Raw genomic sequence first — 25,581 nt, 5'->3', positions numbered from 1 at the left:
AAGTGGACATTGCTATGGGGAGGCTTCACCCCAACCATGGCGATTTCTGCCAGCAAAGCAGGAACTCGGGGACCAGACCCCGGTGTCCCCTCGCCCCTGTCCCCTCCCCACGTCCCCTGGTGCAGTGCAGCGGCAGGGAGCGGAGATGCTGCTGTATCCCGGTGACACGCGTTGGGGACAGCAGCACCGGGGAGCGGGGACACGGCGCTGCTCCATGGGGATGCTGAGGCACGGGCACGGTGACAACATGGCGGCCGCCGCCGGACTACAAGTCCCAGCAAACCCCCGCAGGACTACAAGTCCCAGCAGCCCCCGCGCGGGGCGGTGACGGTGCGTGCAGCGGAAGTGCGGTGGCGGCGGTGGCGGAGGTAAGGGGCGGGCGGGTGGCGGCGCGGTGTGGAACGGAGCCGGGTCGGGCCGGCGGCGCCATGGCCAAGCAGTACGATATGGTGGAGTGCCCCTTCTGCGATGAGGTGTCCAAGTACGAGAAGCTCGCCAAGATCGGCCAGGGCACCTTCGGGTGAGTGCTCCGCCGGGCCCGGCTCACCGCCACCGGGCGCGGCCTGCCCCGGCCTCAGCCCCCTCAGGCCTTGTTCGGGTCCTTCCCTCATCCCTCCCTCTGCGTCCCCGGAGCCTCTCATTCCCACTCTGGGGCCCTGCTCTGCGCCAGGATATGGCAGAGTTTATCCTGGAGACAGTGGGGGCATTGCCCTGTGTTCCTGAGGGGCTCTACTGGTCTTGGGTGCAAAGGGGATGTGGCTGTGTCGGGCACAGGGCTGCGTGTGTGGTGCTGTGGTGTGTCTCGGTTGGGATTGTGCCTGGTCGGGAGCGCTTGGTGCCTTCCTTGTGCTGCTCAGGGGTTGGTTTGTGTTGTTACAGGGAGGTTTTCAAAGCCAAGCATCGTCAGACGGGCAAGAAAGTAGCGCTGAAGAAAGTGTTGATGGAAAACGAGAAGGAGGGGGTAAGTGTGTGAGCGTGGCCAGGTTGGGATTGGGGAGGTCGGGACTGGGGGGTTCGCAGGTGGGAGTTAATCTTTGGGGTGGCAAAAATGCACTTTCACTGTGTTCTTTAACAAAGTTTATGGCTGTAACATGGATGTGGGCAGGATCTCAGCCCTGGGGCGTTTTGCCTCCCCTGCCTACACTGTGATAATGTTGGTCCTTGAGGTTGCCCATCCAAGGTGCCCCTTCTGGCTACAAAGGCACATGGCAGCAGTGTAGTGCAGTACCTGCGTGGTGACTGGGCTGCAAGGAGCTGTTGCAATGATGCTGTTCACACGTTCTTCCTCCCCTGCCGCCCCCAGCGCAGGGCTCCACACTGGCTGTTGCTTGTGGAGGAACTGGGTAGCGTGTGAAAGGCACGTGCTCAGGGGTGTGCAGAGATGGGGTAAGTTAACAGCTTAAATGGCATGGGCAGCAGGCAGGGAGCCTGCTCTGCAGCTGGAGCCAGGCTCTGCCATGTGCTGTTGTGAACAGGCACCATGGAAACACCTCTGTCTCATGGCGGAATCTTCATCACCACCGGTGCCTGATGATAAATAAACTTGGACAATCCTGGGGTCTGTGTTGTATTTTAAACCTCTCATTGCCATTCAGTGATTTGTCGAGGTGGGGCTCAAACAGGTCCCCTGCCAAGCAGCTATGGTCATGTCTCTCCTGTTCTCTAGGCAGGGGTGGCCTGGTCTCCTGCATCTCTAATCCCTGTTCTCTCCTTTCCAGTTCCCCATCACAGCCTTGCGAGAGATTAAAATCCTCCAGCTGCTCAAACATGAGAACGTGGTGAACCTCATCGAAATCTGCAGGACCAAAGGTAGCTGGCAGGGTCTGCCTTGTGCTGGCTGCTGCCTTTGGTTCATCCCTTCTTTACTGCTGAGCAGCCTGGTGTCTTGTGCTGGGAGCAGGGTCCTCCAGCTGAGCATGGGCTTCTGTTCCTGTCTGTGGTGTTGTTGCAGCTTGGCTGGGAAAGCTGTTGTCAGTCCTGCTAGGATATCCCTGTGCCATGGCCGTGAGTGCTGCCTGTGCTGGAAAACTCACCTGTGAGAGGCTTTAAATAAGCCACCACTGGAGACACTTTGAAGCAGAGAGTCCTCAACCAGAGCTGATCTTGTGGCTGTTCACAGGAGCTCGAGCTGTCCGTCTCAGCTGGCTTATGATGGTTGGGTTTGTGGTAGCTCTGAGCTGAGACTCAATCAGCATCTTTCTGTCGGTGACAGAAACGTGCTGTGAGGGCTGGAGCTCCAGATGGGGCTGTTCAGAGCTGTTGTACCACACACAGTGTTCCTTCAGTGCGTGGCTGGCGTGCTCAGTGCTCCTGGCCTGGCTCTGTGTCAGTGGTTATGGCTTTAAAACATTAGCTAGTTTGAATATATCATTCTCTTAGATACATTTTTACTGGAAAAATGCTTTTGAAAGTGGCAGCTGATGCTTCAGCCACAACATCCAGTCAGTCCCTGCAGTTAAATAAACACCAAGTGGCTTGTGATTGATTTTGAAGAGCCCGGTCACTGAACTGGGGAAAAACCTCTGGCTCAGGACCAGGGATTGCAGTTACTCCAGTACTCCACTGCGTGTAGGTTATTGTCTGGGCAGGTAGGAGTGAAAACCAGTGACAGGTTAATCTGTAATTCATTGTGTGGTTAAGTTGGGATGACTGTGCCTGGCAAACCCAAGGTAAATACTTTTGGAGACGCACGAGTTGCGTGTGTTTTGTTGGAATTCCACTTTTCATCCAAATCCACCTTGACCGTAGTTTCCAGTGAAGCAAAAACTTTGCATTTGCTGTTCTCAGGCTTGAAGGTTTCAGAAGGGGCTGTGTCCGTGTAAGGAATTGCAAACCCAGTGTGGCAAGCAGTGATGTGTTTCCATGGGGGCTGAGCTTAGGCATCCTTTTCTGGTTGGAGTTGCTCATCAGTGAGTTTAGCTGATGAAAATCAGCCTTTCTTTTTATAGTGTTTTGCACGTGTGCTCTAGGAACAAGATTGGAATCGGTTGCTTCGTGTGAGGTTTCCTGTTACTGTAAATTGCAGTTGGAGCTGGAATTTTTCAGTCCCTTTGATCCAGATCAGTCTGTTTTAGATGCAGTTTGAGGTTGCGGAAAACCTCACTCTAATATTAGAGAGAGTTTCTCTGTTTCTGCATTTCCCCTGGGGCTGTCTTTGCTGGTGCCTCCTCTATCGCTGATGCCATCAGTGATAATGCTTGGCTGGCAGCGAGGTGTGTGTGCACCTACCAGCCACAGCTTGCAGGGAGGAAACCCCACGGCCGTTATTGCACAGAACAAGCACAAAGTGAAGCTTTCAAAGGATGTCATTTCCTTTCCTTGCCTAACTGATGACATTCACTGCTCTCACCCTCATCCCCTGTTCTTCCATTGCTGGTTGTGCTGTCTCAGTGCCTCTTTAAGAAGGATCTTGAGGCTGTCTCTGGTTCTCTGTGTTCCTGTGCCCTGAGGTTTTGTCTGATGAGCACTGTATGAGCAGCAGGGTGGCTGGGAGGGCAGAAAGGAGCTGTGATGGGGTTAAGGGTCCCGTGCTGACAGTCCCTCTTTGCCTCTCCCATAGCTTCTCCCTACAACCGCTGCAAGGGCAGTATCTACCTTGTGTTTGACTTCTGTGAGCACGATCTGGCTGGTCTCCTCAGCAATGCCCACGTCAAGTTCACACTCTCAGAGATCAAGAAAGTGATGCAGATGCTGTTGAATGGACTTTACTACATCCACAGGAACAAGGTAATGTACCAGATCCATGCTCTTCATGGCTTTCCAAGGAGCATAGGTCTTAGCACAGGCTGGAAGGGAGTCCAGACTCCAAGTGCCCTCTAGCACTAGGTACCGAAGGAGGGGACCTTCGTGGCTTAACCTTTTGGTGTCTGTCCTTATGCAGATCTTGCACAGAGACATGAAGGCTGCGAATGTCCTGATCACACGGGATGGAGTCCTAAAGCTGGCAGACTTTGGGCTGGCTCGCGCCTTCAGCCTGGCTAAGAACAGCCAACCCAACCGCTACACCAACCGCGTGGTGACCCTGTGGTACCGGCCGCCAGAGCTGCTCCTAGGTACGAGGTGCTGGGCTCCGCTCTTCTCTGCCCTTCTCCTTCCCCCAGGTGACTAACACGGAGTCTCTGTTTAGGGGAGCGGGACTACGGCCCCCCCATTGACCTGTGGGGTGGAGGCTGCATCATGGCAGAGATGTGGACCCGCAGCCCCATCATGCAGGGGAATACGGAGCAGCACCAGCTCACCCTCATCAGCCAGCTCTGTGGGTCCATCACGCCGGAGGTGAGGGCGAGGGCATGGGCAGGGAGGAAGGAAGCGGTGATGTGGGCAATGGCTGGGATCAGGCACCCCTGGCTCCATTCCCTGCTCTGTATGCTGGCTTCTGTGTGCTTCCAGTGCTGGAGTGTGGCAGGGAGGCTGGGGAAGCTCCTGCAAGTGGTGTTTGCCTCCTGGTGGCTGGGTGCACTGTGCTTCCCTTGTGTAAGCTACAGCTGACACATTACCTGTGTTCAGCCTCTGAGGAGAAGAGGATGAACCTGGTCTTCCAGACCTCCTTTGCGAAGGGCAAGTCGTATCTTTGAGCACAGAGAGGATGCTGGCTGCTCCAGTGTGAAAGAGCAGAATGTTACATGTAGGAATCTGGCCTGTGTTTGGGGGTTGTCTCTGAGATAAACACCCTCTGAATTCCTGCTTAAAGAAGAGTGGGGTTTTTTGATCACCTTGAAAAGCCTCTGGAGTTCTAACTTGTGATTCGTGGCATCAGCTTAGCCTGGTGTGAGTGCTCAGCTCCTTATTTAAGAGCAGCTTGTCCTGCCCTCTGGTGGGGACCGAGCTGAGGGTTGTGCGGGCAGCTGCAGAGGCCTCACGGTACATACATTGTGTGCATACATTATCTGTGTACACTGAAGGCGCTTTCTTTTGTATGTAAATACCTGCTGTGGTTGAGAGAAGTGCCCGTGATTGCATCATGCTTTGCTCTGTAAGGATAAAAGGTGCCGCATACATCCCGGGTGTTATTTAGCAATGAGTTTTGTCACTCAACCTTTCTGGATGTTGGAGCTGTGCTCTCTAGTAGCAATTTTGTGGGAGAACCAGAACTCCTGGAGCATCCTGCGTGCCATTCCCACACCAGAAGGACGCTGTCTTGACTTGTCCACGCGTCTCCAGGCTTTAGTGCACCTTTTAGTGCCTCCTTCATCCTGTGGGAACAAGGTCTGCTGGCTTGGAAGTTATAAACTAGCATTGTCTCAGCAGACCTCACCCTGGTTTGCCTGAAGGGGTTCACATCAAGAATGGCTTGTCCTCTCCATAAATATATTGTCCCAACTCCCCTTTCTCCTGCCTTTTCCCAGGTTTGGCCTAACGTGGATAAGTACGAGCTGTACGAGAAGCTGGATCTCCCCAAGGGCCAGAAGCGCAAGGTGAAGGACCGCCTCAAAGCCTATGTGAAGGACCCCTATGCGCTTGACCTCATCGACAAGCTGCTGGTGCTGGATCCCGCGCAGCGGATCGACAGCGACGACGCGCTCAACCACGACTTCTTCTGGTCAGACCCCATGCCCTCGGACCTCAAAAACATGCTGTCCACCCACAACCAGTCCATGTTCGAGTACCTGGCCCCGCCGCGCAGGAGGGGTGGGCACATGCCCCAGCAGCCGCCTAACCAAGGCAGGAACCCGGCTGCCACCAACCAGACCGAGTTTGACAGGGTGTTCTGAGCAGGGGCGGCCCCAGCGGGGTCCTGCTTGGGGGAATCCGCAGGTTGCATTGAGCAGGGAGGTCTGTGCCTGGGAAAGGACTTTCTTCAAGGTGAAGTGCCTTGAACCGAGCTCTGTCCTCTCCTCGTGCAGCAGCTCAGCCGCTGTGGAGCTGTGTGACTGGAGAGACTTGTGTCCCTGCAGCTTTGCACAGAGCTGTGTCCCCCTTGCAGCAGCCTGTAGTGGTGATGTTCATCTTGCAGAGCGGTCGTGATGGAGAAAGCGACTCTCTTGGTGCTGAGGCTCTTGGCAAATGGTGCTGTGACCAGCCGGACTGGGGGCAGCTGCTGGGAGATGCTTCTGCTCTCTTGGTTGGTAGTGGCACCTCTATTAGCTCCTCTGTGGTGTATCTTTTGAGCCCTGAAGCTTTGATGTAGGTCGAGGCAGGTGCTTCTGAGTAATGCAGAGTTGTCTCGGGGAAGGCAGCGTTGCTCTAGGCAGGATTACTAACTCACTGGAGTTGGGCTCCAGTCTAGTTTGGGCTTACTGGGTAAACTGGGGGGTGGCTGGCAGAGCTTGTTCCATACAGCCAGGGTTTGCAGTGGGAATCGCTGGGCTGTAGCAGCAAGCAGCACCTTCATTGCAAGCTGTCTGCTCTCCCCTGTGGCTTCTGCCCTGGAGCTCTTGGCTCCAGTGTAGATCCAGGGCACTGTGATGGTGTGTGATCGCCTTCTGGACCCTTGTGGGACCAACTCAGTCCTTCCCAGCTCGCTGAGCACTTTGTCTTCCATGGCCATCAGCCGCAGATGGCTCACTGAGCCCCATGGATCCCAACCAGGTAACGTACGTGCCATGCAGGGGGTGATAACCTTTGGCATCCGGTGGGTTGTCCGTTAACCAGGCTAATGGCTAAAGCCACGTCGGTAACGTAAGGTCTCAGGGGAGGACGCAGTGGTGAGCGGGGCCGTTCTCAGGACACAAAGTGAGGCTGATAAAGGACATGTACAAGGTAAATCTCTTGGTGTGGGGCTCTGATTGCACCGGGGGGGGTGTGTGTGGGGTTGGTTTCTTTGGCTAAACCAGGGTTGGTTGCAAGCAATAAGCCAGATGGCTTCAGCTGGTTGTGAATAAACACGATGCAGTCCAAAAGGGCTGGGTTTAACCTCTGTGTCACTCTTGCTGAGCAGGGTGAGCTGCCGCAGTGCTGGGATGCAGCACCTCTGGCCCTGCCGAGGACAGGCACCCAGTTTGGGGCTGGATGGGGGCATTCCCATGCTGGTGCCTTGCTCTGCCTGTTCCCCCCCCCGCAGGGTCAGCGCTGTTAGTGCTATGGTGGGTTAATGCTGAATGGGCAGCATTACGGGGTGCTGGGGGCACCGGGTGAGGGTGATGCTGCCGGGACAGGGGCTCCCTTGCGCCCCAGTGCGTGGTTGGGGGTTTGGGGTCATTCCCCTGCACCAGCCCCTCCGCATCGCCCCGGGGGTTCCCCCCCAGAGGCGCCTCCATGGTGCGGAGCGAAGGTTCCGGGTCCGTTATCCCGGTGTGCCCCCCACTGCCCTTCACAAACATGGCGTTGTCGTCGTGTCCGTGTCCCGTCCCCCTGTCCCCCCCCCACCCCAAAACGTGGCGCGTGTTGCCCGTTTCCAAGATGGCGGCGGTGGCGGGAGGGTGGGGGCGTGGCCTCGCGGTGGCGCGCCCGGGGCCGGGGGGCGCGTGCCTTGGCGCGGCGGGATGGTGGCGCGGGGCGTGCGCGCGCTGCGCGGGGCGCTGCGGGGCGCGGGAAGGCGGTTCGGTACGCGGCCCGCGCGGGCCCCCGCCATGGAGTACCAGGTACCGGCTATGGGAGAACGGGGTTGGGGGGGGGGGGGTACCGGGAGGGCTCCCCAGCCCCGCCGGACCCGGGCCAAGCCGCAGGCCCGCAGCGGGGTCTCGGCGCTGCTGTGGCCCCGGTCCCGGCGTGCAGCCCGCGGCCGTTGCGCACCATCCCGGCCCGCGGTGTGCTGCCCGCAAGCCTGCGGCAGCCGGGGTGGCACAGGGCAGACCCCTGCCCTCTCCCTGGGATGCGGGGACCCCACCGCGGAGATGGAGCCTGTTGGAGGCGGGAGCATCCCCAGTGCCCCGTCCCTGCCTGCTGCGATGGAGCCCGCTGGCGCGTCCGTGCACCACGGACAAGGGCTTGTTCTGTGCCAGGGCCCCACTGCAGCACGCACAGCGCCGGGGCCAGGCCTGTGTGTCCCCCCCGTTCGGGGTGCTCGGTGCCACCTGTAACAGCGGCACCGGTGTCCCACGTGCTCGCTGTTGCCTTAATCGGCGCCTCTGTTTAACCACCAGCGGGGCGGCACAGAGCACCGCCCGCGGCGCCTTTGGGTGCTGTGGGTGCTGGTGCGGGGCCAACGCCGCCCAGGGAGGCGCGGTCCCTCCCACTGTTAAATGCCCCCATCCCCGTGGCATCGCGGCGCCGGTGCTGCCGGAGAGCGGGGTTTGGGGGGCGGAATGGACGACACCATGGCGGAGATGCCACCGGGGTGGCTGGCAGGGGATGCTGAACCCCATGGGGCGCTGGAGCGGGCACGGGGCGATGGGTGCAGGCCTGATGCTGCGGTGATGGGTACCGCTTTAACCACCCCTGTGCCGGGGGGCGGATCGTTCCAGGATGCTATCCGGACCCTCAACACCCTCCAGACCAACGCCAGCTTCCTGGAGCAGGTGAAACGGGAGCGTGGAGACCCCCAGGCCCAGCTGGAAGCCATGAGGGGCTTCTTGGAGAGGAGCGGGCTCAAGGTGAATGGGGGGGTATCCCCAACGATGTGTCCCCCCCCCATGCTGGCGGCTGGGGGTCTCACCGGGTGTTTGACCTCCGGCAGGTCGAGGACCTGGATCAATTGAACATCATCCACGTCACGGGGACGAAGGGCAAGGTGAGGCAGGGGGGGCGGTGCTGGGGGGGGTCACCATCACTGGTCCCCTTTGCTCCTGGTCCACTGGGACGGGGTTTAACTCTGCTCCCCGCAGGGCTCAGCGTGTGCCTTCACCGAGTGCATCCTCCGCAGCTATGGGCTGAAGACTGGCTTTTACAGGTGGGAAAGGGGGTGTCAGGAGGGGTTTGGGGGGGTGCTGGTGGTGCTGTGCTTGACTGTGCCCTCCCCCTTCAGCTCCCCTCACCTGGTGCAGGTCCGAGAGCGCATCCGCATCAATGGGCAGCCCATCAGCAGGGAGCTCTTCAGCAAGTACTTCTGGCTCGTCTACAGCCGCCTGGAGGAGACCAAGGTGGGGATGGAAGGGGGGCTCCCTCCCTTAGGACCCCCCCCCCATGGGGTATGTGTCCCCTGCTGTCCCCTTACCCCCGCTGTGCCCAGCAGGACCCCGCGCACGGCAGCATGCCGGCGTACTTCCGCTTCCTCACCATCATGGCTTTCCATGTCTTCCTGCAGGAGAAGGTAAGGGGGTGGTGGCACCCAGCTTGTGATGGGGACATGGCGTGGGGTGAGGATCCTTGGGGATGGGGCACATGGGGTCCAGCCCCATGCTGGGGCAGGATTTGCATCAGTTGTGCTGTAAGAGGGGATGCTGCGCCAAGTGCATGGTTTCCCATGAGTAAGGCACGTGTTCAGGTGTGGGTTTGCAGGGCAGTGATGCCTGCATCCCTGAATCCATGGGGGCACCCACTGCTGGTGGCTCTGATGGCTTTGCTGTCCCTGTGTCCCCAGGTGGACCTGGCAGTGGTGGAGGTTGGCATTGGCGGTGCCTACGACTGCACTAACATCATCAGGTAGGAGCTGTGGGACAGAGCCTGCCCCTGTGCCTGTTATCCCTATGGTGGAGGGGGCAGCGTGGATACCACCACACTGCATCCCAGGGCACCGGTGGTGTGCGGGGTCTCCTCCTTGGGCATCGACCACACCAGCATCCTGGGGGACACCATGGAGAAGATTGCCTGGCAGAAGGGGGGCATCTTTAAGGTACGGAGACTGCTCCATCCTGCTCTGTGTGTTTGGGGTGCACTGCCCGTGGTGCTGAGCACCCCTGTCCCCGCAGCCCGGCGTGCCAGCATTCACCGTGGCACAACCAGAGCGGCCATTGGAGGTGCTGAGGGACCGAGCGCAGGAGCGGGAGGTGAGCTGGGCAGCAGTGGGGTGGATGTGGGGCACCCCATAGGGAGGGAGGGGGGGGCTCAACCTCCTCTTCCCCCAGTGTCCCCTCTACCTGTGCCCGGAGCTGGATGACTTTGAGGACCACGATGCTCTGGAGCTGGGGCTGGCGGGCTCCCACCAGCGCAGCAACGCTGCCCTGGCCCTGCAGTTAGCACGGACATGGCTGCAGCGCCGTGGCTGCCGGGGTAAGGATGGGGGGGCAAGGGATGGGGGGGGGGGTCAGACGTTGCCGTGGGCTCCAGGACCTCAGCACAGCACCCATCCCATCAGGTCTTGGGGAGCTGAAGGAGATGCCACCAAGCACCAAGCTGGCGGGGAGACCGGTGCCATTGGCGCCTGCATTCCAACCCACCGATGCCATGATCCAAGGTGCAGTATGGACATGCCAGACCTCCCCCCATCTCATAGGGCTTGGAGGGGAGGGGCATTCTGTGCCTGGCTGCCTGCCCCACATGTGGTCCCTATGGGGTCCCAGCCATGCCCTGTGCCCCCCCCCTCCCAAGGCCTGCGGGACACAGAGTGGCTTGGCCGGACCCAAGTGCTGCCCCACGGCCCCGTGACGTGGTACCTGGACGGGGCTCACACCACCAGCAGCATCCAGGCCTGCGTGCGATGGTTCCGCCAGGCTGCCCTCGGCCAGGACAGGCCCCACGAGTAAGGAGGGGACAGGAGGGGACGCACGCACAATGGGGGGGTCCCCGTGGGGCATGGGGGACCCATCATTTCTCTCCACAGCGGCTCCGAGGTGCGAGTGCTGCTCTTCAATGCCACGGGGGACCGGGACACGGCAGCGCTGCTCAAGCTGCTGATGGTGAGGTTTTGGGGTGCAGAGGGGGGGCGTCACTGGGTTCTCTCTGTGCTGGGACCTGCTTTAGTGTCAGCATGGGGAGCAGTGAGGTGGAGCTGATGCTTTGTGCTCCTGGTTGTATCCCACCTCCATCCCTGGGTGCATGGGCGCACTCGGATCGCCCCCTCCCTGGACCCATCTTCCCTGGTCCCACACGTGGGTCCTGCAGGCTCTGTCTCCCCACAGCCCTGCCACTTCGACTACGCCGTCTTCTGCCCCAACTTCACCCAAGCGACTTCAGTGACCAGCAACGCAGGTGGGTGTTGGGGAGCCGGGGTCTGCTCCATCCCCGACTCCCCTAATCCCTGACCCCATCCCTTGCAGACCAGCAGAACTTCAACGTGACGGTGGAGAACGCCCTCACCCGCTGCCTGCAGAACCAGCAGACCTGGACACGGCTGCTGGAGGAGAAAGGGGGCCAGGACCCCTGGCTCCCAGCCCCACTGCGGGTCGGGGGGCTCCTGCAGCCGGCCCCTTCCCGAGGGACCCTGCTCCTCGTGCCCCCGTCCCCACGACCCCTCAATTCCCCGTCCCTGGTGTTCCCCTGCCTGGCGCAGGCGCTGCGATGGGTGGCGCAGGGCCGGGACCCCCACCTGGCAGCACCCATGGGTGCTCACCCGCACCCTGCCGCCAGCAGCGGGGCTGTGCTGCTGCGGGAGGCGGCTGCCATCCGCGTCCTGGTCACTGGGAGCCTGCACTTGGTGGGGGGGGCCCTGCGGCTGCTGGACCCCACTTTGTCCCAGTGATGGGGGTACCCCTTGGAACACCCTGAGGATGCTCAGAGGCGGTTGGGGGGTTCAGGGGACCCCCAACCCCATCCTGCCTTCACCCTTTTCACCCCAGTGCCTTTTGCCTGTGCCCCCTATGGGGACATTGGCTATAGGGGGGGATGCTCATGGCCCCCAGCCTACCTGATTGGGAGGACCCCTCATTCTAAGGGGGTTGCCCCATGGTGTACCGGGGCTGTGTGTGTGGTTTTGGGGGGCAGTAGGGGGGAGCCTCAGGCTATGCTGAGCCCCCAATCCCCCCCCCCCCCCCAGAGCAGGACTAATTTAATGTAGGAGAGATTTTTATTATTATTAATAACAGTTTGTAACTTGGACGTGGAGCTGGGGGGGGAACTGCCCATGGCCCCCCCCCATGCTCCCAATAAACCTCTTGCTGCTCCCAATGGTGCCTGCTGCCTTCTTGGGGGGCTGCAGGAGGTCCATGGGGCATGGCCTGGGGGGCACCATTTTTGCCTCTCCCGCCTGTCCCCATTTGATGGGGAGCCTTGGCGGGGGGGGGCTTTGGCAATAGCTGCTCTCTCTGCCTCCCCCCTCCCCAGCATGGGCTGCCCTTGGGGGGCCAAAGCATTCACTGAATGAGTAACGGAGGCCCCCACCGGGCTCGGCCTGAGATTTGGGGTAAGAAAATGGCTTAATGGGTCCGGGCTGGGTCCCCCAAGTCTGTGCCCCGGGGGCAGGGTGGGCTCAGGGGTGCCCGGGGGGGGTCAGGCCATGCTGCTGGTGGAGCAGGGGGTGCTCTGGGTGCTGCCGATGCTGTGGTTGGTGCTGCTGCTCTCCGAGGCCGGCGCCGTGCTGGAGACCGGCTGCAGTTTGGAGATGGGACCTGGTGCACGCCGTGGGGCCGGGGGGGGACATGGCAAGGGGAGAGCAGGCTCAGGGGGGGCTGCCGGGGGCCACGGCTGCTCCCATGGCACCCACCAGCCCCAGGCCAAGGACCCGTCCGGATTGATCCCGTGAGATGGGCACGGGCACGGTGACAGCAGGAGGGGTGGCAGGGGGGACCCCAGGGCAACACGGTCCATATATATATATATATATATATATATATATATACACACACACACATATATACACACACACACTATATATATACACACAAGTACACTATATATATAGTATACACATATATACACACATATATACATAGATATATATATACATATATAGTATATATACATATATATAGTGTATATATACTATATATACTCTATGTATGTGTATATATGTGTATATGTATGTATATGTATATATACACATATATATACATATATGTATTTATGTATATATACATGTATATATATAAATATATATGCACATATATACACATATATATGTATATATTTGTATACACACACACAAATATAGTGTGTGTGTATCTATGTGTGTATATACATCTATATATAAAATTATCCACCCTGAGAGGGGTTATTCCCCCATGGCATTGCCAAGAGAGCCATAAGGATGCTGGCAACACAGCAGCCTGGCCCCTGGCTACCATGGCTATTCAGGACACAGACAACCCAGCAAGGGACATGTGTGTGCCCCCCCCCTCCGCCCCCATCCCACAATAGGGGTCCCCAGGGGTGATGGATACTCACGGGTATGTGAGTAGATGTACCAGAGCCCGGCAGTGAGGAGTGCGCCGATGAGGAAGGCACCAAAGGTGATGCCCAGCACTGCAGCCAGCCCCAGCCCGCGGTCTGTGATGGAGATAGAGCCATCAGCACTGTCACGCTGCAAGGGAGTCCCTTTCCACCCCTATTCCCACCCCAGCCCCTTTCCCAGCCCCAAACTCACTGTTGGTCAGCCTCCAGCCGTCCTTCACCGTCACCTCCAGGACCTTCTCAAAGATGGTGTTGTTCTGTGGGGTGGAGGTTGGGGTCAGAAGGGGGACACCTGCACCCCACCACGGGGCAAGGCTCGTTGGGAAGCGGGGATGCTGCTGCTCCACCGCACAACGGGATGGGATCAACCCCTTGTGTTACCACCACCGACGGCGGGGACCAACGCGGTGGCATCGCAGGGATGGGGCAGGAGGGGGCCGGCGTTACCTGCAAGCCCGCCTTGCACTTGAGCGTGGCGGAGAAGGGGACGCGGCCGCCCTCGGGGACCACGTAGGTGAATCGGAAGCGCCAGACCTTCCTGCCGCGGGCGCTGGGGGGGCCCTGCAGCACGGCCACCCCTGCGCTGCGAGCCTCCCCTCCCTGCACCAGCAGCACCGGCTCCCGGCCCGGCGCCGCCAGCCAGCATTCCTTCAGCTGCAGGTCGGCAGGGTGGTCCTCCCACCGCATGGATGCCTGCGAGCGATGCGCACGGTGAGCGGCACCGGAACGGGGAGGGATGGATCCGACACCCCCCGCCCCATCCCAACCATGGCACCGAGCCGGGGGTACCTGCACAAACGCCTCCTTGTTGACCTCCAGCTCTGCCTGCGGTGCCTCGAAGGCGGCCGTGGGGAAGAGGCGCAGGAAGAGCTCCCGTGGGATCTTGCACTGGAAGGCTACCTGCGGGGGGGGGGGGGGCAGCACTGGGGTCACCCCACAGCGCCCGGCACCCTGCCGGTGCCACTGGCACTGTTACCTCATCATGAGATAGCATAGAATAGCATGGACTATTATATCACCACAGATATCAGAGAATATCCCCATGGATATCATAGAATATCCCCATGGATATCATAGAATATCATAGACTATCCCCGTGGATATCATAGAATATCATAGACTATCCCCATGGATATCATAGAATATCCCCATGGATATCATAGAATATCATAGAATATCCCCATGGATATCATAGAATATCATAGAATATCCCCATAGATATCATAGAATATCATAGAATATCCCCATAGATATCATAGCATCAGAGTGGAAAAGACCTTTAAGCTCATCAAGTCCAACTGTTCCCCATCACTGCCAAGGCCACCACTAACCCATGGCACTGAGGGCCTCATCTGCTTGGTTTATGAGCACTTCCAGGCATGGTGGGTGATTCCACCACTGCCTTGGTTCTCCCGTTCCAATGCCTGATGAGGGGAAAATGGGGTCCAGCCCCAGACATCAGGTCCAATGGGAAACCTGGCTCTTACCCGCACGCTCCGGAGCACTGCGCCCTTGGCCAGGTTGAGGATGAGCTGTGAGAAGGGGAGGAAGGTTGGGTCAGATGAGTGGTCCTCAGTGCCAGGGTCTGCTGCCCCCAGTCTAATGGGTCCCACCATAGGATGGGGTGTTATGTTACGGGATGGGTTCCCACCATGGTGTGGTGTGGGACAGGATGGGATAGGATCCCACCCACACTGCCCCGTCTCCACCAGCACACAGCTGCAGCAGCCCTGGGCTGCACGGGGATGTCTCCAGCCACCAAAAGCAATGAGGACCCCATGGAGATGCCAGCCCCTTCCTCACCTCGTTCTTGGCGTGCTCCCAGCCCTCCAGCGAGGTGCCGCAGTGGCTCAGGGGGGTTCTCAGCATGAAGTGAGTGGCGTTCTTCTCTGCCTGGCAGCTGATGTCCCGCAGGGTGATGTTCACCACGTCCTTGATGGGCTGCAGGGAAGCACCCAGCGCTCACATTCGATCTCACACATTCACTCACACATGTGAGAGTGAGTTTGAGTGTGAACGTGTGAGACAAGGGTGCCAGCCCTATGGAGGAAGGTGCCAGCCTTTGTCAGTAGCACCAGCACTCAGAGCAGGCTGTAAATCCCCCCCCAAACATCTCTGGGGTCTCTGGGACCCCCCCATCACCCCTCACCTCCAGGTGGGACCTGGCGATGACGATCTCCATGGTTTCATCCGTGCACTTCCATGGCTGGAGCATCAGCAGCAGCACGTGGGGCAGCGAGTACGTAGTGGGGGACGGGGCTGTGGGTGTCACGGGCACCCTCCTGACCGCCTCTGTGCCGTGGGGAGATGTGGGGCTAAGCAGGGGCAGTGGGACCCCCCAGTCCTGCCCTGCCATGGGGTGCACCCATGGGGCCTCACCGTGGTCCTGGATCTCGAGGCTGACGCGGGTGCTGGCGGGGATGGTGGAGTAGGAGGCGATGATGCTGTAGTTCTTCTCGAAGGCTTTGGCAATGAGGCCCCGCTCCGAGTCAGGCAGGAGCTCCCCAGGGAGCAGCAGCGAGGAGATGGGAGCGATCTTGTAGCTCCCAGAGACCTAAGGACGGAGTGGGAACAGCGCAGGGGAGCTGAGCAGGGATGGGGGCGGCTGGGGATGCTCAGAGCAGGGGCAGCGTCTGGGTTCATCCCCATTAGGATGGCTTACGAGGGGCTGCCACCTCCCTATACCCAGCGTTCCCAGTGCCACCCTCCCTGTGCCATTGGCATCCCTTGGACATGCACACACGCACGTCCCACTCAGCCCTACCAGGAACTGGATGTGGCAGTTGTTGACGGAGAGGGACCAGGTGATGTTGGCCCAGCTCTGCAGGATGAGGATCTGGTTGCTCACGGCTCTCTCAGGACAGCTCAGGGTCAGGTTCACCTCCGTGATGGGGAAGCTGTGAAGCCACAAGATTCCCCCTTCCTGCATCAGCATTCCACACTAGAGGCTCCCATACCCACCTTGGGATGGTGGTGCTTTGCCTATGAGCCACATCACCCCTTCCCAAGCATCTCCAAGTATCTCCCACCCTCTCTGCCACCCCAGGGGTCCCATGTGTGGTACCTGGGCTCAGGCTGCAGACGGATGATGTGGGCAGCCCTGGTGCTCTGGGTGTCCCCTCGAGAGCATCCCTTCATCCCATGGAAGAACACCTCCGTCTCCAGGTGCAGCGTGGCATCAAAGCGCTCCTGGGGGATGCAGTCCGGGGGGCTGGCAGGGTCTATGGAGGCAAAGAGAGGAGTCACCAAACAGGGCTATGGGGTGGGGAGATGCCGAGGGCCGGGGTATTGTTCCCCGTAGCATCTCCCTCAGGGCCTCGGAAGCAGGAAGACCCCAGACCACCTAAGCCAGCCCCACGCACCTTCTCCCAGGCGGAGCTGCACCCAGCGGGGGTCCCGCAGCTCACTGTAGGATGTGATGCCCCCATAGGCATCCCGAGCCCAGGCCAGCAGCGGTCCCTTGCCAGTGGACACAGCCAGTGCTGAGGTGATCCCCGTGTCCAGGCGGGCATCCTGCAGGGCGAGCACAGCCTGAGCTGGGGCAGGGGGGAAAGCACATCCCTGCCCCACACCGGCTGCATGGGGAGAGCAGGGAAAGCCTCAGTGTGGAGGATGCAGCCGGTTGGGCATCCCTGGAGCCCTGGCTCCATCATGGCTGGGCTTGGGGTCACCCGGATGAATGGGGGGGTTCAGGGAGCAGCCGGCAGCACGCGGAGAGCTCGGCCCGCTTTATTATTAGCCACAAACAAAGCAGGAGGTTTATTTTGCTAACAAAGCGCTGGGCCCCGGCTCAGCTCGCTGGAGCCAAACCCATCCCTGACCTTCCTCCCGCCGGCTGGAGGAAACGGGAGCTTTTTCCAGCCCTGTGCGTCATTCCCTGCCTGGCCGGCCTCATGCTCAGGCGCGTTCCCCCTCCCTGGGGTACCATGAGCATTGTCTCCGGAGATAAGGGGACTCATCCAGCACACCCCCCCCTCCCCAATGCATCCCCCATCCCTGCCATGGGGATGTGGCACTCACGGTGTGGATGACCAGGTCCGGGCATGGGGAGGTGATGGTGGCGAAGCAGCGGGAGCACACGAGGATGAGCACCGCTGACCGGGTGCAGCCACCGGCTCGCGGTGCAACCAACACCTTCAGTGGGGAGGAAGGGGCCTGTGGGGAGAAGGGAGAGTGTCACCACTGTGGGCACCAAGCACCAATCCCTGTCACCTCCCTGCCCCCCCCCCCCCCATCTCCCCTCGGGCTGGCTCTGCAGGATGAGGGATGCGGAGATGCCCCATGGCTGTGAACCCACACTGGGGGAGCAAACAGCCCCTGGCTCCCCTGAGCAAGGGATCAGAGCATCTCCACCTTGGGAATGGTGGCATTGCCACACTAGGGTCCAGGGCACCCCCACACTGGGGTCTAGGCACCCCCCTCCTTACGGACCAGGGCATCCTTGTGTTAGGGGCTGGGTACCAGCGTGTCATCCTGCTATGGACTGGGGTGTCCCCACACTACAGACTGACATCCCCACCAGGGACTGAGGCATCCCTATGTCAACAGCCAGAGCATCCTCACACCCAGGACTGGGGTGTCTCCACAGCAAAGACTTGATATCCCCATACAGGGACCAGGGTACCCCCACCCTGCGCACCAGCACATCTCCACTGCGTATCCCCACCAAACGCCAGCGCATCCCCATCCTGTGCACCAGAGCATGCCCCTGCGGGTTTCCCCATTCCAGCACCGGGACACACGGGAGCACTGCCCAGCAGCCTCCTCTGCACATCCGGATGGGGAACCCGAAACAACACGGGCTAAATCTGGCAACTGCCGCCTGGATCCCGGCTCACAAAGTGCTGAGCCAGGCAGTGGGCAGGGAAAACCAGGCTGAGAGCAGCCACCAGTGCTGGGCACAGGGCCTTTGGGATGGGGCCATGGCCAAGCTGGGATCCCGTATCCCCATGCTGGGGTGCCCAGGGTCCCCGGTTGCTGTTTTTCCTGCCCTGCTGCCGCCTTTTAGGTAATTATTTTCTATTTCTTTTCTTCTGCATCATGGGATCTGCTTATAGAAACCAGCTTCCAGTAATTCTTCTATAAGTGGAGCCGCAGGGCTGGGTGCCGCAGCCGTGACATCAGTGCGTGTCCCCTGCCGCCGCTGGGGACAACCTCAGGGCACAGCACACATTGGGATGGGGCAAAACGGGCCCTTGTCAAACCCACCCCGAAAAGCAGAACTGGGAGGTGGTGGAAGGGGGGGACGTGGCGCCAGGCAGCCCAGGGCTGTGTCTGAATTGGGTGCTGATGGGAAGGGAGCAGGGTTGTGCTGCAGAGCAAACCCATGTGAGGGTGGAAACCCAACCAACAGCTCCGGTGCCAGGGGGTTGCTGGGCCCGGCCTCATCTGGAAGATGCTCAGGGCACTGGCAGCTCGGTTATCGACCCTTTGGCAGGACATGATAACGCTGACAGCCAGAGTTCTGCTCGCCTGGCTGCTTTCAAGTGATGTGCCTCCTTCCATCCCTCCTTCCATCCCTAATTCCATCCCTCCATCCCTCCTTCCATCCCTAGTTCCATCCCTCCATCTCTCCTTCCATCCCTCTATCCCTCCTTCAATCCCTCCTTCCATCCCTCCATCCCTATTTCCATACCTCTATCCCTCCTTTCATCCCTCCCTCCTCAGTGTGGTCCCCACTTGGTGTCCATAGCTCCATCCTTCTCCTGAGTGAGGACCAGCCCATCTCCCCAGGGAAATAGGGGTTCCTGGCATGTCCAGCACAGGGATTGCTCTGGAATCATGGGCTGGTAAAGAAGTTGCCTCTAAAGACTTTAAATTCCCAGCAAGACCAGACACACCAGTGGCTGCATGTGGAAGGGAAGCTTGGACACCGTGGAAGAGCTGAATCTGCCTCTTCTCACTGCTTCTTAGTTTTGAGAGCTGGGATACCCTCCTTGGTACAGCGGGATGGGTGACGGACAGTGATGGGTGACAGTGCAGGGTGACAGCACCAAGGTGACAGCGCCAGCCCTCATTTACTCACCTTGGACCACTCGACGCTGAGTACATGGACTTCCCGGCTGGTGCGCAGGGAGCTGCTGCTGCTGCAGCCCCGCGGCACGGTGCTGGTGGCGTAGGACAGGGCGATGGGCGGCTCCAGCGCCACCGGCTGCAGGTCACAGCCCTCGGCTCTCCCGGGCTCTGTGCGGAAAACAGGAGCCGTCAGTCCCCGCTGCGGACGTGGGGTGACACGGGAAGGGGTGTGTGTATGTGTATGTGTATGTGTGTGTGTGGGGGGCCGCATTGCACGGCCCCAGCGCCGGCACAGCGCCCGCGGCACCATCTGCGACGTGTTTGTTCGGGGCTCGTCCGGGGCTGCCAGGACCCCGCCGCAATCACGTTAATGACCCTTGGATCCGGGATGGAAAACTGCTGCGGCCCTGCCGCGTGCCAAAACTCGCGCCTGGCTGCCCCGGCGATGGGGCGGTGGCGGAAGCCCCCCCCCCATCTCCCTCTGTGCTGCAGGAAAGTGGGAAGCGCAGGTATGGAAATGGCTGTAAAGCTCATCCTCCGCAGGCGCCGAGGCGTGAGCTTTGCCCCATCCCGAACCCCCCGGCGCGGCGCTTGAGCGAGTGGGGCCGGCGGGCGGCTGCCAAGGGAAATCCTGAGTGCAAGCAGCCGTTTGAAGGCCTGATCCTGTGTAAATCCGCATTCGCCTCGGCCGTTTCCTCTGCTCCGGGCTGTCCTCGAGCTGGCCCCTGGGATGCGAGGTGTCCCGAGGACCCGCTTGCACCCACTGATGCCCCATTGAAGGATGGAGCCATGGGGCTTCCCATCGGGAGATAGTGCCTTGGGTGCTGGGTTTGCTTTGGAAGTGGCCACTGAGCTCCATCCCGTCCCGTTCCATCCTTTCCCATCCAGGCAGTGTCTGGTCCCCGCACCAGGGCCACTCAGCGGGGGCTGGAGGTGGAGGGTGCGATGCTCCCTGTTGTCAAGGCTTAGAGATGCAGCCGGCAAAGGGCTACTCGCACCATCACTGCGTCCCCGTCCCATCGGGATGTTGTGGCTGCGGCCGCAGGGTCACGGTGCAGACCCCCCTGGTGACGCTGCCGCAGACCCACCTATTGTGCATCGCTTCCTCCCCAGCCAGCTCCGCGGCCGCATCGGGAGGAAGATAAACAGCCGCTTATCTGGGCTCCGCAGCCTGCGTCCCTCTTCCCCTCCGCTCCTGCCCCGAGGCACCGGGCACGGCCACGCGGCCCCGCCGGGCAGAGGACGGGCAGCTCGTCACACCTCCGGCAGCATCCCGAGGGGAGGTCAGGCAGGGCCAGGGCTGGACCAGGGACGGTCCAAGTGGAGGGGATGCGGGGCAGCGGTGCCAATGGGCACCACCGGCATCAATCCCTGGGGAAGGCAGTGGGCTCCAGCGCTATGTCCGGATCAGATAAGGGGGCGCAGCGGGGCCGCCCGGGGCGATCAGATAAGGGCACTGTTATTTTTGTACTCCAGGAAAAGGAAAAAAAAAAAAAAAAAAAAGAACAAAAAAGAAAGAAAAGAAAATCCATTTTATGTTTTTCCAGCCGCCCGCCCTCTCCCTTGCTCTGGCGCGGCGGAGACCAAGGACCAGGGATGGTCCCATTGCGGGTTAGGGGCCAGCGGGGGCATTCCAGGGTTTTTTTGAGCAGATCAAAGGCCTTGGGCAAGGAACAACACCCGGGGCTGGTGGGATGGGGGGGGCGCGGGGCTGGGGTGGCTCCGGCGGCGCAGGATGCCCCATGGGACGGGCAGCGCCACTCCGGCATCCCGGCATCCGGCGGTGCCGCCTCGGCACTTGTGTAACGAGCTGCCCGGCCTCAGCATGGGACAGGGATGAGGATGGATCCTGCACTGAGAATTGAGGGGGGGGGGGTGTCACTCTCTGAGACACCGCTGGCTCTTGGACCATGTGGAGGTGGCATCGTGGCTCAGATGATGGGGCGGATGGGACTGGGGTCTGGGGCTGATGCAGACTACATCATTCCTGCCCCTCTCTAAGTCAGCCTCTCCCCAGGGACAGGATGGGATGACCCAGCATAGTGCTCACGCTGCAGGGAGCAGAGACAGTCGCTGCCAGGGGGGAAGCACAAAGTTCCTGGCCTCTAGAAGCTGCTGTGTCCATGAGACCCCCCCAGCACTGCCCCTGCACGGGTACCGCAGCCCCATGGCTCTCTATGGGGAAGGGGCAGAAGAATGACAGGAGAGGGAAGGATGTGGCATTTGTGCACAGGTAGGGAGGACAGGGACCATATAGCACAGCAACACAGGCCCAGGACTGTATAACACTGTGTTATACACAGCTACATAGGATGGAGACCGTATGGCACAGCTACATAGGATGGGGACCATATGGCACAGCTACATAGGACAGGGACCCTATAGAACAGATACATAGGACAGGGACCGTATAGAACAGCTACACAGGACAGGAACAATATGGCACATAGGATGGGGACCGTGTAGCACAGCTGCATAGGTGTGGGATGGTATGGCAGAGCTGAATAGGACATGGTCTATATGTCAGAGTTACACAAGACAGGGACCATACACGCACAGTCACAGGCACTGCATGGCTCAGTTATGCAGGACAAGGACTGTATGGCACAGCTACGTAGGCAAGGGACCAGACAGCACCACTAGGACAAGAACCCTGTTACACAGCTCCATAGGACAGGGACAGTATGCAATAGCTGTGTTGGATGGAGACTGTAAAGCAAAACTATGTAGAACAGGGACTATATAGCATGGCTAGATAAGACAGGGACTGTATGGCATAGCTACTCAGGATGGGGACCAAATAGCACAGCTACACAGGACTTAATCCATATAGCACAGCCACGTTAGTGCAAGGACTGCATGGCACACCCATGTTGGATAGAGACTGTATGGGACAAGTACAAAGCACACGGACAGTACAGCACAGCTACATAGGACAGAGATGACATTGCACAGCTGTGTGGGATGGGGACCAGATGGCACAGCTCCATGGTATAGGGACTGTACATCACAGATAGGGAGCACAGGGCCCCTATGTCACAACTGCATAGGATGTGGACCATATGGCACCGCTATAGGATGAGACTGTACCGCACAGCTATGCAGGACACGGACCTTATTGCATGTACACATGAGATGGGGACCGCATAGCACAAGCACAGGACAGGGACCATAGGATACAGCTACAGAGGACACAGAACTTACTGTACACTACACAGGATGGGGACCGAATGGCACAGCTACGGGGAACATGACCCATACAGCACAGGGACCCCTGGCACAGCGACCAGGGGTGACAGCAGGCAGGGAGGGGGCACCGAGCCTGGCAGTAGGGACACCCGACCATCACCCATCCTGGCGCTGGCCGCTGCGGTGCCTGGGAGGGACCGGCCCCGGCCTTCCCGGTTCCCCTTCCCTCCACCATCGGGTCACATCCCCGGTCCCCAGCTCCCTGCCCTCCATCCAGTGCGGGTGTCACCCTTTGGAATCCCCCCTGTAGCTTCACAGGGACCTCGGGGTGGCTTTAGTGCTTCCCTGCCCAAACTGCCCCAAGGGGCGGATGAGCCCCGAGCTCCGTCCCCACGGCCCACACAGGGCTTTCAGGGCTTTCCCACTCTTTACCCCTGCTCCCGGCGGCCCCACACTCTGCCCCCCCCGGTGCCGGGAAGCCACCGAGACCTCCGGTTGTGCCATTGCTTCACCCGGGGCCCAGCAGCAGCACCTTCGACAGCTTCTGAGCGTGGTGACGCAGCCCGGATTTCGGGGGTCCCGGGGAGCAGCAGCGCTGCGCTCTGTGTGTGTGTGTGCGTGTCCCTCACCGGGGATGGGGGTTTTGTCCCTCCTCACCCCTAGCGCTGCCCCCCCAAAAACCTCCCCTCCCGTGAGGCTCCCAGCGGTCTCACTGCCCCCGACGGCACAGCCGGGACCCTTCAACCACGGACCGGGACTTCCCCATCCCCGGCGGTTTCCGCTGCCGCCCCGGCGGTCCCGTCCAGGGGTCCCATCCCGGTGCCTCGCTCCCGGTCCCCCGCAGCCCCAACTCACCCGTGCGGCCGAGCAGGGCCAGCAGCAGCGGCAGGAGCGGGGCGGTGCGGGGGCCCATGTCCGCTGCGGCCGCTCCCGGGGAGCCAGCGCCGAGTGCCGGGCGGCGGCGGCGGCAGGAAACCGACTCCCTTCGGAGGAGGGTCCGCGGGCGGCGCGGCTCCGCGCCGGGAGGAAATGCCGCTGGCGGCAATGGGGCCGTGCCGGCGGCGGGGGGGGGCGGCGGAGCCTGCCCGCAACGGGGAGGGGAAGAGGAGGGACGGACCGTGAACACCAACACCCCCCCACCCCGCCCCGTGCCTCAGTTTCCCCACGGCTCCGTGCGGGGCATCACCCCCGAGGATGCGCTGGGGATGGCACTGGCACACGGGGGGGGGGGGGGGGGGTGTCCCCAGGGACCCCCTGAGCTGGCACTGGGTGGGATGCAGGGGTGCGGGTGGGGTGCACCCCCCCAAAAGACGCCCGTGGGTGCTGCTGCAGCACGGCCCGACCTGCACAGTGAGGAGGGGGCTGCCCCGTGTGATGGGGATAGGGGCTGTCCCACGGCACCCCGACACTCAGCCCACTCTGCTCCCAGGCAGTACCACAGTGGGGTCACCGTGTCCCAGGCTGGTTGGTGCCCCATGGCTCTGGACACCCGCCTTGGGGCTATGCTGGAGACGGAGGGTCCACACAAGGCACTGCTGCCTGCCCTGCCTGTACCCTTGGCCAGGCTGTGGCCAGGGACTGCCTGGACATCCCTGCCTGGACATCACTGTCTGAGGGCAGATTTGGGCTTAGCAGGACCCAGGGTAGCCTGGGTTCGGGGGTCACAGTGAAGCACCACCGAGGTGGGACCCACAGGGTGGCTGGGGGCACTCAGGGAGCCACTTCTGCACGCCTGCCCCATTCCTCCCATGCGTGTCAGTGGGTGCTGCCCGAGCTGAGAGCCCTCACCCGGCTGACGGTGAGGCTGGGACCCATCCTGGTGCTGAGGGTGGGCACAGACCCCCGGCGGCCGTCTCCATCCCGAGCCAGGGTCGCTGGCACGGGGACAGCACGGGGACCTGCCAGGGAAGGCAGCGAGGCCCCTCCGCACGGGCCAGGATGCTCCCGTCCGTGTCCGTGGCCCTGGGTGAGCAGTGGCCACCTCCCATGACAGAGCACTGCCATCTCCTGGGGACCGCGGGGACGGGTGCTCAGCCGGGGAGGAGGATGGGGACAGGGATGGGGACCGGGACCAGAACCAGGCACCCGCACCCCAGGCCCCCCCGCACCCCTCTCCCTGCAGGGCAATGAGCAAGAAGCCCTCGATGATGGAGCACACTCAGACCTGTGTGCCCTGCATCCCTAGCACAGCATTTCCCCCCCCCTTCGCAGTTTACGGAGCAGCCTCGGGCTTTCCAGTGAGAGGAAAAGCATCCAAAACCCATCACCAAGCATGCAGCACCCATGCTGGGGAGGAGAGCAAGGGGCTGAGCATCACAGCATCGCCCCTACCATCCCCACTGCCCTGCTCCCCACCTGGGGAAACTGAGGCACGCTCACAGCACACCCAAAGAGGGATGGAGGCACAAGGGCCATGGGCTGCCCTGCTCCCCACTGCATGGCTTAGGGCTGTAGCATCCCAGCCTGCCTGCCCCACTGTCCCCTTGTCCCCACCGACACGAGGCAGCCCCAGTCCTGGCTCAGCCGTGCTGGCAGTGCCCCAGCCCCGGCCGGATGGCCGCATCCTTCCTGCCTCCCGCGGTGCCCCCGAGCCCTGCTGGTGGCTCCTGCACCCCCCCATGCTCGGGGCTGACGTCGGAGCCTGGCGAGTTTGGGTTTGCTGCTCGGGGAATTGATGTTTTTCCCTGCTCGCTTCCTTCCTCTGCCCCGGCCCCGTGGCCTCAGCTGCCCCCAGCGCTGCCGCCTGTCCCCGGCCCCCAGAGAGCCTGAAAGTGAGAGCAGGGGGGGCCCTGATGGGGTTGTGGCACTGCTGCATCCCGCACTTACAATGGATAGGTAAAACCTTGTCCCCACTGCAGCCCCTCTGCTGTGGCATCGTGCCTGGGCAGCTCTGCGGTGCTGGGGAGCCCCCAAATCCAAGTCCCCCAAACCAGCACCTGGAGGTGCAATTCATTTCCCCTAAGTACCCTCACCCTATCCCACACCCAGCCTGGTGGCTGGGCATAGCTGGGTGCCCCCAGTGGGTCCCTCAGCCCCTGGGGACAAGCCTGCATCCTTGACTCAGAGGTGGCACTGATGGCAGTGGGTACCAGCGGCAAGGAGCATCCCACTCCATGGCATTATGCTACCCCAAAACACCACACTGCAGCCACCCTGTACCCCAAAAAACCCTGACAGCCAAAAGAAACCAGGAAATGCCAAGGCATGAAAGCGATGGAATTCCCCATCCCATCACGGCTGGGCCTGAATTTGCTATCCCAGTGCTGGCAGAGCCACGGGGAATAGGGATGAGTGTGC

General features: G+C 60.8%; 3 protein-coding genes across 4 annotated transcripts; 2 read left to right on the top strand and 1 right to left on the bottom strand.

Moving 5' to 3' along the window:
* The first annotated feature begins 408 nt into the window (after window positions 1-408).
* CDK9 (cyclin dependent kinase 9) lies at window positions 409-5,981 on the top strand. Its single transcript, XM_057405918.1, has 7 exons — window positions 409-520; window positions 880-961; window positions 1,719-1,809; window positions 3,560-3,726; window positions 3,881-4,052; window positions 4,127-4,275; window positions 5,346-5,981. The coding sequence occupies exons 1-7, from the start codon at window positions 429-431 to the stop codon at window positions 5,709-5,711; spliced, it is 1,119 nt and encodes a 372-aa protein (XP_057261901.1). The 5' UTR covers window positions 409-428; the 3' UTR covers window positions 5,712-5,981.
* Window positions 5,982-7,413: 1,432 nt separating this feature from the next.
* FPGS (folylpolyglutamate synthase) lies at window positions 7,414-11,682 on the top strand. Of its 2 annotated transcripts, XM_057405908.1 has the most exons (15): window positions 7,414-7,520; window positions 8,343-8,471; window positions 8,555-8,608; window positions 8,703-8,767; window positions 8,843-8,957; window positions 9,050-9,127; window positions 9,398-9,459; window positions 9,547-9,649; window positions 9,726-9,803; window positions 9,882-10,026; window positions 10,112-10,210; window positions 10,345-10,495; window positions 10,577-10,652; window positions 10,875-10,944; window positions 11,013-11,682. In XM_057405908.1, exons 1-15 carry the CDS (start codon window positions 7,422-7,424, stop codon window positions 11,432-11,434), a joined length of 1,746 nt encoding a protein of 581 aa, XP_057261891.1. In that variant the 5' UTR covers window positions 7,414-7,421; the 3' UTR covers window positions 11,435-11,682. The 2 variants fall into 2 exon arrangements, with proteins under 2 accessions (XP_057261891.1, XP_057261890.1); XM_057405907.1 differs by lacking the exon at window positions 7,414-7,520 and having other exon boundaries at window positions 8,196-8,471.
* A 57-nt stretch (window positions 11,683-11,739) lies between these two features.
* On the bottom strand, window positions 11,740-23,315 carry ENG (endoglin). Its single transcript, XM_057405906.1, has 15 exons — window positions 23,140-23,315; window positions 19,106-19,263; window positions 17,101-17,235; window positions 16,443-16,593; window positions 16,145-16,301; window positions 15,845-15,977; window positions 15,460-15,634; window positions 15,230-15,372; window positions 14,884-15,021; window positions 14,568-14,612; window positions 13,870-13,980; window positions 13,528-13,773; window positions 13,274-13,337; window positions 13,075-13,176; window positions 11,740-12,299 (listed from the first exon to the last, which is right to left on the bottom strand). The coding sequence occupies exons 1-15, from the start codon at window positions 23,195-23,197 to the stop codon at window positions 12,181-12,183; spliced, it is 1,935 nt and encodes a 644-aa protein (XP_057261889.1). The 5' UTR covers window positions 23,198-23,315; the 3' UTR covers window positions 11,740-12,180.
* Window positions 23,316-25,581: the final 2,266 nt, after the last annotated feature.

This window comes from Pezoporus wallicus, unplaced genomic scaffold (genome assembly GCF_028554395.1).
Source record: "Pezoporus wallicus isolate ANWC-B61680 ecotype Strahan unplaced genomic scaffold, APGP_CSIRO_Pwel_v1 contig_4684, whole genome shotgun sequence".
NCBI classification, from domain to species: Eukaryota; Metazoa; Chordata; class Aves; order Psittaciformes; family Psittacidae; genus Pezoporus; species Pezoporus wallicus.
Note: the sequence above shows the minus strand (reverse complement) of the source record. Positions and strands in the feature narration are given on the sequence as shown.

Excerpts from the sequence above, each read along its gene's own strand:
- CDK9 (XM_057405918.1), top strand. The coding sequence starts at position 429 with ATGGCCAAGCAGTACGATATGGTGGAGTGCCCCTTCTGCGATGAGGTG. Across the intron at positions 521-879 it reads ATCGGCCAGGGCACCTTCGG|GGAGGTTTTCAAAGCCAAGC; the intron begins GTGAGTGCTCCG and ends GTGTTGTTACAG. Across the intron at positions 3,727-3,880 it reads ACTACATCCACAGGAACAAG|ATCTTGCACAGAGACATGAA; the intron begins GTAATGTACCAG and ends GTCCTTATGCAG.
- FPGS (XM_057405907.1), top strand. The coding sequence starts at position 8,196 with ATGGCGGAGATGCCACCGGGGTGGCTGGCAGGGGATGCTGAACCCCAT. Across the intron at positions 8,472-8,554 it reads TGGAGAGGAGCGGGCTCAAG|GTCGAGGACCTGGATCAATT; the intron begins GTGAATGGGGGG and ends GACCTCCGGCAG. Across the intron at positions 10,945-11,012 it reads TTCAGTGACCAGCAACGCAG|ACCAGCAGAACTTCAACGTG; the intron begins GTGGGTGTTGGG and ends CATCCCTTGCAG.
- ENG (XM_057405906.1), bottom strand. The coding sequence starts at position 23,197 with ATGGGCCCCCGCACCGCCCCGCTCCTGCCGCTGCTGCTGGCCCTGCTC. Across the intron at positions 19,264-23,139 it reads GGCCCTGCTCGGCCGCACGG|AGCCCGGGAGAGCCGAGGGC; the intron begins GTGAGTTGGGGC and ends TTTTCCGCACAG. Across the intron at positions 15,022-15,229 it reads TCGCCAGGTCCCACCTGGAG|CCCATCAAGGACGTGGTGAA; the intron begins GTGAGGGGTGAT and ends GCTTCCCTGCAG.